The 14,883-nt window shown below is 36.5% G+C and overlaps 1 protein-coding gene across 4 annotated transcripts in view; it reads right to left on the bottom strand.

The window, feature by feature from the left end:
* The window catches only part of unc-5, an 884,332-nt gene that overhangs the window by 14,119 nt on the left and 855,330 nt on the right, over nt 1-14,883 (bottom strand). For all 4 annotated transcript variants that reach the window (XM_068226747.1, XM_068226748.1, XM_068226745.1 and 1 more), the window contains 4 exons: nt 14,350-14,516; nt 12,364-12,615; nt 8,222-8,368; nt 3,665-3,856 (listed from right to left, as the gene is read on the bottom strand). In XM_068226747.1, coding sequence (XP_068082848.1) covers nt 3,665-3,856; nt 8,222-8,368; nt 12,364-12,615; nt 14,350-14,516 — 758 coding nt within the window. The remainder of the gene's footprint in view (nt 1-3,664; nt 3,857-8,221; nt 8,369-12,363; nt 12,616-14,349; nt 14,517-14,883) is intronic.

The following is a 14,883-nucleotide window of genomic DNA, read 5'->3' on the forward strand; positions in this document are numbered from 1 at the left end:
TGGAAACCAAGGAAAACCATCTTCAGGGCTGCCGACAGTGGGATTCAGACCCACTATCTCCCGAATGCAAGCTAACAGCCGTGCACCCCTAACTGCATGGCCAACTTGCCCGGTAGTTTCCCCTGTTGGCAGAACTCAATGTTGAGACAGCTGGTTATGTATGTGTAAAGTTAAAAATATTTTTTCGAATCCGATTATCTCATGTTGTAATTATATCAAATGTACTTGTTAGTCCGCGTTCATTTTGTGATGGTTATTGTAGATGAGATGTAATAAGCCACGTAAGCTGATGAATGAATGAATTTAATAATTTGATATTTGAAAATTTGATAATTTAATTTGATATTTGGAAATTTGATAATTTAATAATTTGATTTTGATGTAATGAATGTGATTTAATGTTTCAAAGATGTAATACCGAGCTCGATAGCTGCAGTCGCTTATGTGCGGCTAGTATCCAGTATTCGGGAGATAGTGGGTTCGAACCCCACTGTCGGCAGCCCTGAAGATGGCTTTCTGTATTTTCCCCGTTTTCACATCTTAATTAAGGCCACAGATGCTTCCTTCCCACTCTTATCCCTCTCCTGTCCCATTGTCGCCATAAGACCTATCTGTGTCGGTGCAACGTAAAGCAACTTAAATATAATACCAATATAAATGATCCGTTATTGGACATTATAAATTTTCCAGCTAACTCATTCCTGTTTGCCAGCGTTTCGCCTTCATGTGCTAGATTGGGCTCATCAGTTGGTACCTAGCACACCTCCCAAACTAGTGCATACCGTGGAGGCCACTGCGTAGGCTACTTGGAGCCACCGGCAGTGCCAATGCCTTATGAGAGACTTTGTCTCTTTACCAAAAATTGATGCCTGCTTGGCCATCAGATGATATAGATGTTGATTCCCATAGGGCAGGGATGGCGAACCTATGCCACGCGTGTCACTAGGTGACATGCGAACAGGATTTCGGTGGCACGCCACATGAACATATTAAAATTTTTATATACGTCTTGTGCTACAGACTATACAATATCGCATGGTTCGTATAGTCATAGTGTTTCACATGTGAGAAATAAATATCGAAAACCTGGCCGTCGGTCAGTCGGTGAGTGAAGTTTGACGTGTGTGTGGTAGCCAGTAGCGCGTAATTATTCGTTGTGTGTTACTGTTTATTGAATGTCGTTTGTATACGGACCTCACAAACATGTTTTCGGTGCCGAAGAAACAGAAACTTAACAAAAGTAGTAACTGGATTCTTCAAGAACAGTGGACAACGGAATTCAGAGTGTTACAAATAAGCAATAACGCTTTGTGTTGCCTGTGACTGAAAACCGTCGTGTCCAGCACATTTAATGTAGGCCAAAAGCACAATTTCCAGACGAATCATTTAAATGTTCATTCCATGTCAAATGAAGAAAGAAGAGAGCTCGTTTCACAGAAAATCGAAGAATACACAAAGCAAACTGTTTGTTTTGTATCATCTTTCAGGTCAAGGAACATCAGTGCGGTTGTTTCCATCTGTTTCACTGCATATTAGAGCATGGGAAGCCGATTTTTGACGGTGAGTTCTTGAAAGAGACTTTCTTATCGACGTCCGATACATTAATTAAAGACTTTCCTAACAAACAGCAAATAATTAGCAGAATTAAAGAAATGCCAGCCAGCCGAAATACTGTCAAGGGTAGAATAATAAGAATGAGTGAAGATGTGTCGGATAATTTGAAAGCTGATTCGGATAACTACCAGATGTATTCAGTATGTCTTGATGGAAACACGTACGTGACCTTACAAGAAAAGATTGCTGTTTTGTCTGATTTCCTTGTGAAAATATGATGAGGGGAGGGAGGAATTAGTAAAATTATTTTTACGAAATACGACAATAGGTAAGGATATAATGAAGGATGTGAAGCAAGAACTTGTATTAAAAATGGGTTTTGACTTACAGAATAGCCTCAAATATGGTGTGTACTCGTAACGGGTTTTTGCAAATTTCTTAAAGACGTTAAACACCCTACAATGAACGTTGTCAAGTCAACAGTTAGAATCCGTCTTGGTTCAGACCTATGTGCTTCTTGTGTGTTACTGAAGACATGAAGTTATGAACCTAATATAAATGTCATGGGTACTAAATGTGAGAACATTATTTCACCCGTAGTTCATTAGCAATATTAGTATTTTAATTGTTAATGACGAGGTGTGTTACAATGGGAGCTTATTATATATTTTTACAAATAATGTTAGGTATTCTCGAAATACTTAAAAATTTATTTTTGATGTATTGCAAAATACAACCACGAAACATGCACTCAAATGTATTTACAAGTAAATAAGTCACTAAAAGAATAAATAAAATATTCTTAAACATAACTGGGAATTAAGAAACGAATTCGTACCGGGGGGGGGGGGGGGGGCGTGTGAGTTATAGCCATTCCTTAAAAGAAAATAACAAGTGGCACAGTAATCAGTTGAGAATAATAAAACAGACTTAAAATGGCACACTAGCTGGAAAAGGTTCGCCATCCCTGCCATAGGGAATCTGAAATATTTGATTGGACATTATAAATTTTCCAGCTGTCCAATAACGGATCATTTATATTGATATTATAAATTTACTCCTTCGGGACAAATATTTCGGATTCCCTATGGGAATCAACATCTATATCATGTAAAGCAACTTGTTAAAAAAAAATAACTAATTTAAATTAACTTGTAAAGGTAGCACAGGTCAACTTTAGTTTGGAAATAATGTTCAGTAAGTTAATAATGAGACCCAATAAGAGGTAATTAAAATGAAATTAATAAATAATTGAAGTTGGCAAAAATTTGTTGTAATGAATCCATAAATATGGATCCATCGAATTATGTAATGAAGTTTCAACCCCTCAATATGTATTTTTCTAAGGAGTTTGAGATTAAGAAAGAGTATTGTTTTCTGTCAGTGATTTAATGAGTGGAACTGAATTAAATTTGAAACAAGCCGACTTATTAAATTTAATAGATTGATAGACAGAGCTATACTCTATGTTTTACCATTAGAACCAGGGAATGTAGAGTCATCTGCATAAGGTAATCTCAAGTAGATTGATTGTAACAATATTTGGGCCCATCTTAGTATGTGAAATGTAAATTACCTTTGGAATAATTATGACTAACAATAGAATGAAAATAGAATGAAGGATATGTTAGTGATTTGAGTTATAGTCTTCAGATATGCATGGTCAGATGTAATATATAATCCTCTTAAATGGAATAACGTAATGTTGTAGACAGTGAGATGATATGAATAGTACCTGGGATCTTTGTAAATAGTCAGTGGGTTGTAGAGTCATCGAGTTATGTATAATGAGTATACTAATGGAAGAATAGTGATATGAGTCTTTGAATGCACCATGTGTAATAGTACTTGTGTTATGTAAATGTATCTGTGAGGTAATGGTATTTATGCATAATGAAAGAATGGCCAATCATCACTACGTCATCCAGATTTTATAGTTTCTTATATCACCCAATGCCGTATTTAGTACGCACTAATGAAATGTTTAGTTAGGCTTCTTGTGTCAATATCACTATTGTACTTTATAACTTGTGAACAAATATTAGGAACTGGGGGTTGTAATTTGAAGTAAAGAAACATGCAGACAGGAAGATGAATTCTAATCACTTACTACTGTGTTGCCAGGACTGGCAGTATGAAGGTCGGAGTGCACTCGGAACAGCTGGCGGTGAGTCTGACTGCCCTTCTGGCTGGCCAGAATGCGAAAGGCCACAGTATGGGTGAGACGATCAGTCCGCTCCAGAGTAAAAGAGCAGTGCAGGTGATTGTGGGTTGAACTCCAGATGTGGTGGAATGGAATCTCCTGCTCAAAATATGAGGACAATTACATAATATTACAATAGAAATAAAACTACACAACCATAAACGACCATAAAAAGTAAAGGAGTAATATAGAAGCAATTATGAATAAAAAACTACTGGTTCTACATGTGAAGACTGTTCTCAGAAAGAGATAATTGCTGTCAAAAGGATTGTTATCTAGAATGAGTTTCCAGGTTGTTTGGCCTTGTCAAACTTTAATGTTTGCTGACATTACCCCAGAAATTTTGGCTGACATCTTCGGCCAGTCTTTCCAGCCTTACTGGTAAAATGACAGTACTCATTAAAATGTTGACATGGTCTAGTAACCCAAAATCCCACTCTAGAGATTACCTAGATGGCTGGGGAAGCCTAAGGCCTACATTAATACATTTAAAAAAAATTTACTTGCTCGATAATAAAATGTTCAAGTGAAAACTGTAAATATTTTCTGTTTAACCTTCTAAGTAACTCTGATTGAGGAGGTAGCTGGACGAAGGGCCCATTCTTCTAAATATTGTTTTAAGATATTCAAGTTCAAAGTTTTACTTATTATACACATGGTGAATTTGTTTGTGCAAATGGTTGGTGTCCATTACTTACAAAACTTGATTTTAATGACAAGTGAATTTCACAATAATGTGAACCTCTACTGAAATGTACATTGTGAGGGCTAAATATGGTCTCTTTCTCTGGAGGTTACTTTACTGGTTGTGCAGGTCAATTTCATATTAAATCTGAATAAACTGACATTGGTACTTGATATTATAATAATAATAATAATAATAATAATAATACATTAATTTTAAAATACCCATTTTTTTTTTTTTGGACACAAATCAATGGTACTGTACTTGGAAATGTTACATCCTTCACTTTATTACAGTTTATTGGCACATGTAGAACTCTAGATGGATCAAGGTGATTTGGAAGAGTTGTCACCAAAAATGGGAATCTAACAAAGCTCCTGTGCTCTTGTATTACAGTAAGTTAGTACATAGTTTTAAATTTTTGTGGTTGGAGTATTTAGAAAACAAAGTTTTAATGCAGATTCCCAGTCTTTAATTACTGTAACTCTCCATCATGTCTTATTTTGTTTCCCAGCAACATCAGACAGAATATAATCTCCTTAACGTATTGGTACTTGCTCTGCTGAAGCTTCTTGAACAAACTGTCATTCACAAATGACACAACATAATTTGGACTTTTCTTAGATTCATCCTCCATGAAAGTGTAAAAAAATTAAACTCCATCACCATTGTGGACATGAAAATTAAATATATGGAACAAAAGGAGCCTGCCATAAAAGTTATGAGTTTACTTTTATACACATTACTGATTTTAGGCACTACCTACCTACCTACCTACCTACCTACCTGCAAGTAGGTTTGTCACCCAGGTGGCACATTCCCTATCAGTTTTTTTACCTAACCTTTTCTTAATATGACCAGAAGCTTGAACGCTACCCTCCTTATTAGATCCTCTCCTCTCTGGTTTCCTTTAACTTCTGTGGCTCCTGGGGAACCTACTTTCTCCTCCCTTCTCCCCTTCTCACTACCCTGTTCTACCTCCCTCTTCCTATCCCCTAATCTACATTTCCCTTTCCTACCATTTCCTTTCCTCTTGCCTCGCACCTTTTCTGTAACATTTCCCTGATATCTTCATCTTCCCTCTGCTGATCTAGCTGCAGTGACTCATACTGATTCCTCACTGTACCTCTCTTGGGCCAACTCCCTGAAGAAACCCTTAGCCCTCATTTTCCTTGGCTTTGAAGCATTACCCCACCTGTCTTCCAAAACTTCTCCCCTTTCTTCCCCTATCTCCTCCCTACCTACCATATCCTGTACATCAATTGAAGGAGATCTATCTTCATTCCTGTCCTCTGTTACAAGTCTGTATAATTTCCTCCCTCAATCTCGCTATCTCTTCCCTCATCTTCCTTAACTCACGCTCACACCTACAGTCCTTTCTTCCTCAGCCATTCTTTTATATTTTCAAAGAAATGTGGAATAATATGGAAATATCAACAGATATAAAGTAGGATATGCTATAAATAGACACATATGTGTCAGAGGAAGGATATAATGTATACTACACAAAGATTTTGTGACAGTAATGTAAGCAAGAAACCAACTGATAAAATAACTACACTACAATTATTCTACTTAGTCATAAGTGTATGCTAATTATAAAATACTAGGAATGAGAGGCTAACCATAGAAATGTGTAGCTACACTAAATATTTGAGTTGTTGATTAATCTAACAGTCTGATTAACTGATCACTGTGCTTTAAATGATTAATCGAATTTGATTAAAATTGTAGTATGGTGAAGGAAATAACTGTTTTTTGTGGCACAAAATCTGTGTATTATATTATTATCTGTCATTTGGTGTGCAAACTTCAGCTATTGTACGATTGGCTGGTCATTAAAGTAAGCTGATGATCATGTCTTTCTTTCAGAAAAATACAAGCAACAATACTTCCTTGACTGCTTTCTTCTAACACAAGGGTTATGACTTTACAGACTACTGGCTAGGAAATAGTGTAGTATATTTGCAGACCATTACAAAATCCATTTTCTTGTTTTGTTTTGTTTTGTTTTGTTTTGCTTAATCAACTCTCGTTATATGGTCACTGGCGTATGTAGTAAGCTTTTGTACGGTAAGTCATGTACCATATAAATAAATTTGAAGGTTATGTTGTATTTAAACCTAAGAATTTCATTTTTGTCCGTATTGAAGTACAAATACATGTTATAAATAAACTATAACATTTTTTGTATTGAAAAGGTGGACCCTTTAAGGTTATGTTGTACTCGAGAGTATGGTTTTGACTGATAGTATCCATTCTCTAAAGTTCTCGAATGCATTATACTCAATTTTGCCCATCACAGGCCACAAAATGAATTGAAAAAAATAATCATCACAACTCAAGAATATTTATTCGTGATCTTGAACTGAGCTGCAAAGTGTATTGAGACACACTCTGCACAAGCCACTAGGCTACAGGTGGGAAATAAGACAAAATTTTTAAATGTTAGGCTGCGCATGTATAACGACTGTGGTTTTGATTAGGAAATTTTAACATAAACATGAGGGCGTAAAATTCCCCATCATATTCAGGCCAATATGGCAACTTTCCAAGACTTCCCATGGCTTTATGTAAGGGTAGTCATACATATACAGGAAATCTTCAAGGAAAAAGTCTCTGGGATTTCCTTGGGGATTTTCTCCACTGAACCCTTGCCCACACACAGAGAGGATTTTTCTCAAGGAAGGTGGTTGGTTGTTCTCATGGTTTTGCAAATTGTTTTCATAATGGCATCAATGGATGATGATATTTTAGTGGCTGTCACCATTAATCAGTGGAATTTTAAATGAGTGTAATAACTGTTTATCTGGGAAAGTTACATGTTTTCCTCATTAACAATTTCTGGCTCAGTGAGAAAATCAATAGAAATTTACCTCATGCCTTATTTACCTATTATCTCTCTTCAGAGTTACATACCAGTACTTAGAATCACTGTGTGAGAAGTGCTAACAGGTTTTTACTTCTCTATGGGGTGAGTTCTACTAGCCTATATATACATTATTTAAAATTCATGTGTCCCATGCAAATGCTAGTGATTGGACATATTTTCACCAAAGCACTCCTCTTCTTCTTTCATTGAGCAGTTCACATGTGGGAAACATACTTAAACAAATCCTAGCTTCTTACTTTCACTGGTATTTTATTCATCATAATCATCATCTTGAACCAGCTCCAGTTTCCTCGGTGTGGTGGATATTTTAATCCAGAACTAAAATTTATTTTGGATAACCTGACAAATAAATGACAATCACTTTCTAATATTCAATCATAATTGTATATTGGAACAGTACTGTGCCCCATGAGTTACTTTGGGCAAGTTGATTCAGGTTCAAGAAAAATAAGTTCCATGGAAGTATTACACCTATCTGGATATACTCATTGAATTGAGAAGTAAACTAAACAACATAGTTATCCATTATCCATAGTAGAACTGAAGAGAACAGAGCATTTCACTAGTTTTGTATAAGAAACTGCTAAACCAGTATACTGTATGTCTTGCAAATTATCACTATCAATCTATCAAAATCCATATTATTGCTTTCTTGAAACTAATATTTACACAGATCTATTTTAAATTTAATGTAAATACAAATAAAGACAAAAACATTCTCTTCTCAGAATATCTTGCATTACACAAAATTCCAGTTAATAAATGGTCAATATTTACATTGGTATTCTATATCTATCATCTGAATTTTTACTCAGTTGTAAATTAAACCTTTAAACAATGGCATTGCAGCAAATACCTATCAAACTAATTAACTGTGATAACCAACCTGATAGTCAGCCTGGGGTTTACTCTTCCAACCTGGTCCAATATCTTCCATACTAAGACATAAACTAGCTCCTCCATCTTGAAACAACATTGTTTTGGGTTTGTCCAGAAGGCATCCACCTAATCGCTTCTCCATCTGGAGCACACCCTGAAATAGAGTTGATGTATAATAGAAGTCCTGTCACAAATCTAATTCTAGTTGATTGATCTTTGAGATGTAGAACCATTAACAAACTAATTGTCTAATGGCGAATACACTGCTAGATATTGAAATTACTGTACTGTGAAAGACAAGAGCTATGAAGGCTATATTTTTATACTGAGGCCTTATGGTACAAGGATAAAACAATTAAGTTATGCTTATAACTCAGGTTGACAGGAGAAACATACAGAAATCAGTCAGTACCTGTTGAGGCCATCATGGGTAGTAGTAAATGCAACTTCATGGCATGGCATAGAGAGGAAGAGATATTCTTGAATAATAATAATAATAATAATAATAATAATAATAATAATAATAATAATAATAATAATAATAATAATAATAATAATAATGATGATGATGATAATGAGCTCGATAGCTGCAGTCGCTTAAGTGCGGCTGGTATCCAGGAATCAGAAGAGAGTGGGTTCGATCCCCACTGTTGGCAGCCCTGAAGATAGTTTTCCGTGGTTTCCCATTTTCACAACAGGCAAATGCCGGGGCTGCACCCTAATTAAGACCATGGCCGCTTCCTTCCACTTCCTAGGCCTCTACTATCTTATCGTCGCCGTAAGACCTATCTGTGTCGGTGCGACGTAAAACAAATAGCAAAAAAAAGTAATAAATAATAATAATAATTAGTAATAATATTAGTAATATTAGTAGTATTATTATTATTATATATATAATTATACAGGGTCTTTATTTATGCTTGGAAGGGAGTTTATCGCTCGAACTTGGTCGCCGATGACAGGTCGCTACCGGCCGCTGGTGTGCGCAGTTTCTGGCACTCTGCAGTTGTTGAGAGCTGAACTCCGAGATAGTAGGGTGTTCAACGAAGCTACTGCATACTGTACGGTATGTCGTATTGTATAGTGTTTTATTGCGATTGTGTATAGTGATGTAATGTATGTGAAATATTTGTAACGTGAATGTGTTTATCTGCACAATACTTACATTAAGTGCAGAAAATCGTGCGCTGGGACAAGACAAAAGTTTCGAGCGAAATTTCCAGGGAGACCCATTCCTGTCAATCGGACAAGAAAACAACTGGCCAAGAGATTAAAACCTACAGGTTCAGTAAACAATAAAAATAGACATAAAGGTCGTTACACGCTACGAGGATCATAAGTAAAATTCTGTGGCCCCCTCGTAGCCCAGATTTAACGGTATGTGATATTTATTTGTGGGGAATGTTAAAAAATGTAGTTTATGGGAACAACCCTCACACACTAGATGAACTTAAAGACAATATACGAGTTGCAATTGCATCCATCAGTGCTGAAGAACGTGGTATAGTAACCGAAAACTTCATTAGGAGATGCCGATTATTTTGGCAGCACATGGGGAACATTTTCAGCATAAACTGTAAAAATGGTCAGTAAAATGCATCATAAATGCATGATAATGCATGATAACGATTTTTGAGCATAAACTGTAAGCATGGTGAGTAAAATGCATGATAATGATTTTGAGTACCATATTCTGCCATACATATGCACGCACATTAGCCGGCAACTGAACCATCACTGGTGGCCAAGGTCGAGCGAGAAAGTCCCTTCCAAGCATAAATAAAGACCCTGTAGTATTATAGTATTATGGTAATATTAGTAATAATATTAGTAATAATAGTAATTATTATTGTTGTTGTTGTTGTTGTCGTTGTTGTTGTTGTTGTTGTTGTTGGACGAAATGAGAAAACAAATTTGAGGCTTGATATCACTCAACAAATAATGGAGGATATGTTAAAGAGGAAGAACAACTGGAAATGGCAGGGGCCTGTTGAAGAGTATTCTTGCAATTCAGAAAAAAAAGAGAAAAAAATGGAAATTCAGCAAGGTTTAAAGAAATTGGAGGAAGCTCTAGATGCAGGATCTACACACAGAAAAGCTTGGAAAGCAACTAGAGCATTACTGCAAACAGATTTGCCCATTCAAGAGAAGGTAGAACAGTGCGCCACAAACAGAAACGTAGAACAGGATAAATGGGAAATGGCATTATCCAAGAAGAGTAAGAAGAAGAGGGAACAGAGGCAGAAGAAGACAGTTGAAGATGAAGGTACTCAACCTGAACCAGTATCTGAAACTGTTCAAGAGAATGAGCAATGGAAACGTTTAACTATAAGAAGCCGCCCAGAAGCTGTACTTATCAAACCAATGAATGGCAAGACTTTTGCAGATGTTGTGAAGGATATCTGCAGCAAGGTGAAGCCGGAAGAGAGTAGCGCTGGTATTAGAATGTTCAGGAAAACTATATCTGGAGTGGTTCTTCTTGAATTTAATAAGGCCACAAAAAAGGAGAAGAGAGAAAATTTTAAAAAATCACTTAGAGGTTCTTTTGGACATGACGGTGAAGTAAAAGTTTTGACGCCTAGAACTACATTGGAAATTCGGGATATGGGCAGTGCCACCACTATTATTGATGTAGAGGAGGCTGTAAGATTAGACTTAGAAAATCCTAATCAAGAACTGAAGGTCTTAATCACAAATCTGAACAGCAGGAGGCAAAAACTCGCCATTGTGGAGATAGAAGATAGCGAGGCACGAAAGCTGTTAGAAATAGGCAAAATTAAAGTAGGGCAGCTATACCACAGAGTAAGAAGGTGGGTCGTAGTTCGTTGGTGCTTTAGATGTTTATCATATGGGCATCAAGCATAAAACTGCAAAGGAGTGGACAGAGGTAAACTCTGCTTTAAGTGCGGGAAGCTGTCAAGAGGCAGTAGGATGCAAAATGAATCCACAATGCATAATTTGCACAGATATGGACGTTGAAGAGTCAAAACGATGACATGCTCTTGGCTCAGGCAAGTGTATCGTGTTTTGTGAAGTACTAGGAAAGGCCAAAAAGCAGTGCTGAATTTCTTGCCTTTCAAGAGCCAACAAGTCAATAGGAGCTACTGCTGCTGCTGCTAGAATTGCAGGTTCTGATAGTGTACGGTATGCGTGTGCAATTGGTAAAGCTGCTCTCCGTGGCTTTCGAAAGACAAGAATTTGGCTCACACAAGGAGAGCTAGGAAGGAGACGGGCAAAGGCTGTGGCTCTTAGTCATAGAATGCAATAATGGCAAATGAGATGAGAAGACGATTCTAGAGGGAAATGGACGAAAGGACTGATACCTTCTCTGGGTGTACAGGTTGGCCGAAATCATGGTGAATTGAACTACTATCTCACACAGTCCTTGACAGGTCATGGATACTTTCAGAAATTTCTCTATAGACTAGGGCTAGCATCTAACCCGGTGTGCATATACTCTGGTGATATCGATGATGCATTACATACTTTCTTTGTGTGTGTTCATTGTCTGCCACAAAGAAGATGCTTAGAAGTTATGCAGGGAGAACTGACACCAAAAGGCATTGTGTCAGTAATGCTGCGAATTTAAGAGTCTTGGGATAAGGTGGCAGTCTACGTAGAAAATATTCTGCGGCAGAAAAAGAAGAATCTCGATGATTATGATAGATAGCAAAGCAGAAGGAGGAAGAAGAAGCACAGGATGCATTAAGTACGACACCATCCTGAAGTAATGCGAGAGCGGTTCCGGGGTGGAGACAAACATCGTGGGGAAAGGGTGTGTGGTTTTTAGTGGGTAAGAATATCCACACACTTGTTGAGTGTGGACCCTCACAAGCGTCTTATGAAAGATTTTCCACACTCCCTCGCAAAAACATAATAATAATAATAATAATAATAATAATAATAATAATAATAATAATAATAATAATAATAATAATAATAATAATAATAATAATAATCATCATAATAGATTTTACACATTACTAACTACTTTCACAGTTTTCAGAGATGCTGATGGGCTGAAATTTTTGCCCTGCAGTAATTCTTTTACATGCTAGTGAATCCAATGATGCGAGGCTGGCGTTATGTTTACTTATAACTATGTTACTATGTTACTATGTTATTCCCAGTTATTTTCCATTTCCTTACCTCTAATGCTGCCATAGTATCCTCCACAGTGTATACTCTGATATTATAGTCCATAGGCTGTGGGTGCAATAATGGAGAAGGGCCAAATACTGCTAGTCTTAAAGCTTTCACAGCTTTTGTGACTCCTCCTCCAGCTGATTCTCCGACTAATACATAACGCGTCAGTTGGTCTGACACAAGAAACACCTGGCCATGGTCCAGCTGTGTAAACACTGGTGTATTGATTGTCTCCTCACCAAGTGTTACTACTTTCTGGAGAGAAAAAGAAAAGTATCCTATAGTGCATGATAATTAGTAGAAATACAGGGTCATAAAAAAAAAAATAAAAAAATAAAAAAAAATATTAAGAATTACTGCCCCAAGCAACATTAACATATTGAGTTGATTATGGTCTTAAACTGAAGAGGAAAGATGGGAGGGTTTTCCTTTCATATCTTAATAAATGTCTACAGTATATGTGCCCCATTAGGGGCATGGCAGAACAACGAATTGATAATCAAGTTTCTTACCTCGTATGCTTGAGCATGTCTAGAGTGACAGTTCTGATGGTAGCTGTGATCCTTTGTCTGAGATGGACTATCACATATATTCCCACCATAAACAACATTCTTAATTTATCACCAGAAGTAGTAGTCCAAATGAGTGAGATCAAGGCTTCTAGGTGGCCAGGGAATAGGGCCATTTCTACCAATCCAGCCATTCAGAAACTAAGCATTCAGTACATTGCGTACATTTGCTTTGAAATGCAGAAGTGCCACTACATGTATGAAAATAACATGGACAACGGTTTTTTGTTTAATTTGTTGTACCTGAGGGAAAACAAACATCTCGATATATCAAGATAAATGTGCCACGTAATTGTTCTCTCAGTGTACTGTAGAAGAAGGGGCCAATAACTTGGCTGCACGTTCACTTTCAGAGAATCATGAATGTACTTGTGTACAGCATTTGCTTGTTTGGATCCCCTAATTCTGCAATTATGACAGTTAACACATCCATTGGTTAACAGTATCTGGTTTAAAACAATATCATCATATGAAATTAACTTCATATTGGTCCATATTGATGATTTATCACTATCAACAAGGATGAGAAGGTCCACCTAACCAATGACCCAATACAAGAGTCAAAACTAGTCCCAATGTAATAAATAATATTAACATCGTTTGTTTAATTTGATGTCTTAAGTTGAAATTTATAGGTGTACAGTTGTAATTTTATACTGAAGATTTTGGATAGTTGAATGGATAGGTGGACCTTCTCATCCTTGTCTGACGCATTGTGACACTGATGAGTTGTTCTACAGTTACAGTTGAACAAGCATACTTGATTTGAATTTCACAAACCAACGCATGCAATGAGCTTTCTGCTGGGCAGCACACATCATACTGGCCTGGCTACACAGCACACATGCAGACATATTATTCAGAGCGAGGGTTACATCACCCCGTCAAGGTCAAAGTGAAGCAACAACTGTTAGCAGTGGTTAAAAAGGAACCTTCCTTCTTTTCTCTTCAGTATGAGAGCACAATCATCTCAAAATGTTCATTCTGCTAGAAGCAGCAATTTAAAAAAAAAAAATCTGTGTTCTTTTTTGATGATCCTGTATACCGAAGATAACAGTATGCAAAATAGAGTACTCTGGAATAAGTATTGGTGTGATTTTTTTTTTTTTTTGTAATATCAGAAGCCATCTCTTTTCAGTTTCAACTGAGTTAATCTGTAACTGTTAGATTCTTCTGTCTGCCAAAACTAATTTTGATTAATATACTATCTGGAAAAGGAAATGTATGGTTAACAGTATTATATTTGAAAAATAATTCTATTTTGATTAAGTAATTTCTTTTTCAAGTGTAATACTGTTACCATATATTTCCTTTCTCAGCTAGTTTATAAATGTATTAATCAAAATTAGTTTCAGCAGACTGAAGAACCGAACAGTTACAAAAAACAAAACAAAATTTTTGGTGTGAAAGATGTACTTACCTGCCACACAGGAGGTTCTTCAGGAGGTGTGTCGCTGCTCAGCACTGACACACTCCACGGTCCATGCTTAAGACTAGCACACTGATGGAAGTTGAGAACCAGAGGTTTCTTGAAGACAATATTATTTGGTCCACACATAACCACCGGACTTAGTTGCGTCTGGCCATCTTAAACATTGTAAATATCATGGTCCTTTTTTAGTGATGAAGTAATATATTAAAATTTAGAAATAATAACAGTTTTTGCATTAAAGAATTACAGTAATTCATTTCCAGAATAGTGAAGTGATGGAGGTGGTCATGCTGTTTTGTGTCAAATAGAGGAAAATCACTTATTTTTATTATAGGCTGATGTAATCATCATCATCATCATCATCATCATCATCATCATCATCATCATCATCATCATCAAACTTTGATACCTCAAAGTGCTTGCAAAAGATTAAGACACTTTGAATTATTGAAAATTTGAGGTATAGAAAAACATGCATACTACTTTGGATCCACCAAAAAATTAGCTATACTGAGTTACTTC

Source organism: Anabrus simplex, chromosome 1 (assembly GCF_040414725.1).
Source record: "Anabrus simplex isolate iqAnaSimp1 chromosome 1, ASM4041472v1, whole genome shotgun sequence".
Classification (NCBI taxonomy): Eukaryota; Metazoa; Arthropoda; class Insecta; order Orthoptera; family Tettigoniidae; genus Anabrus; species Anabrus simplex.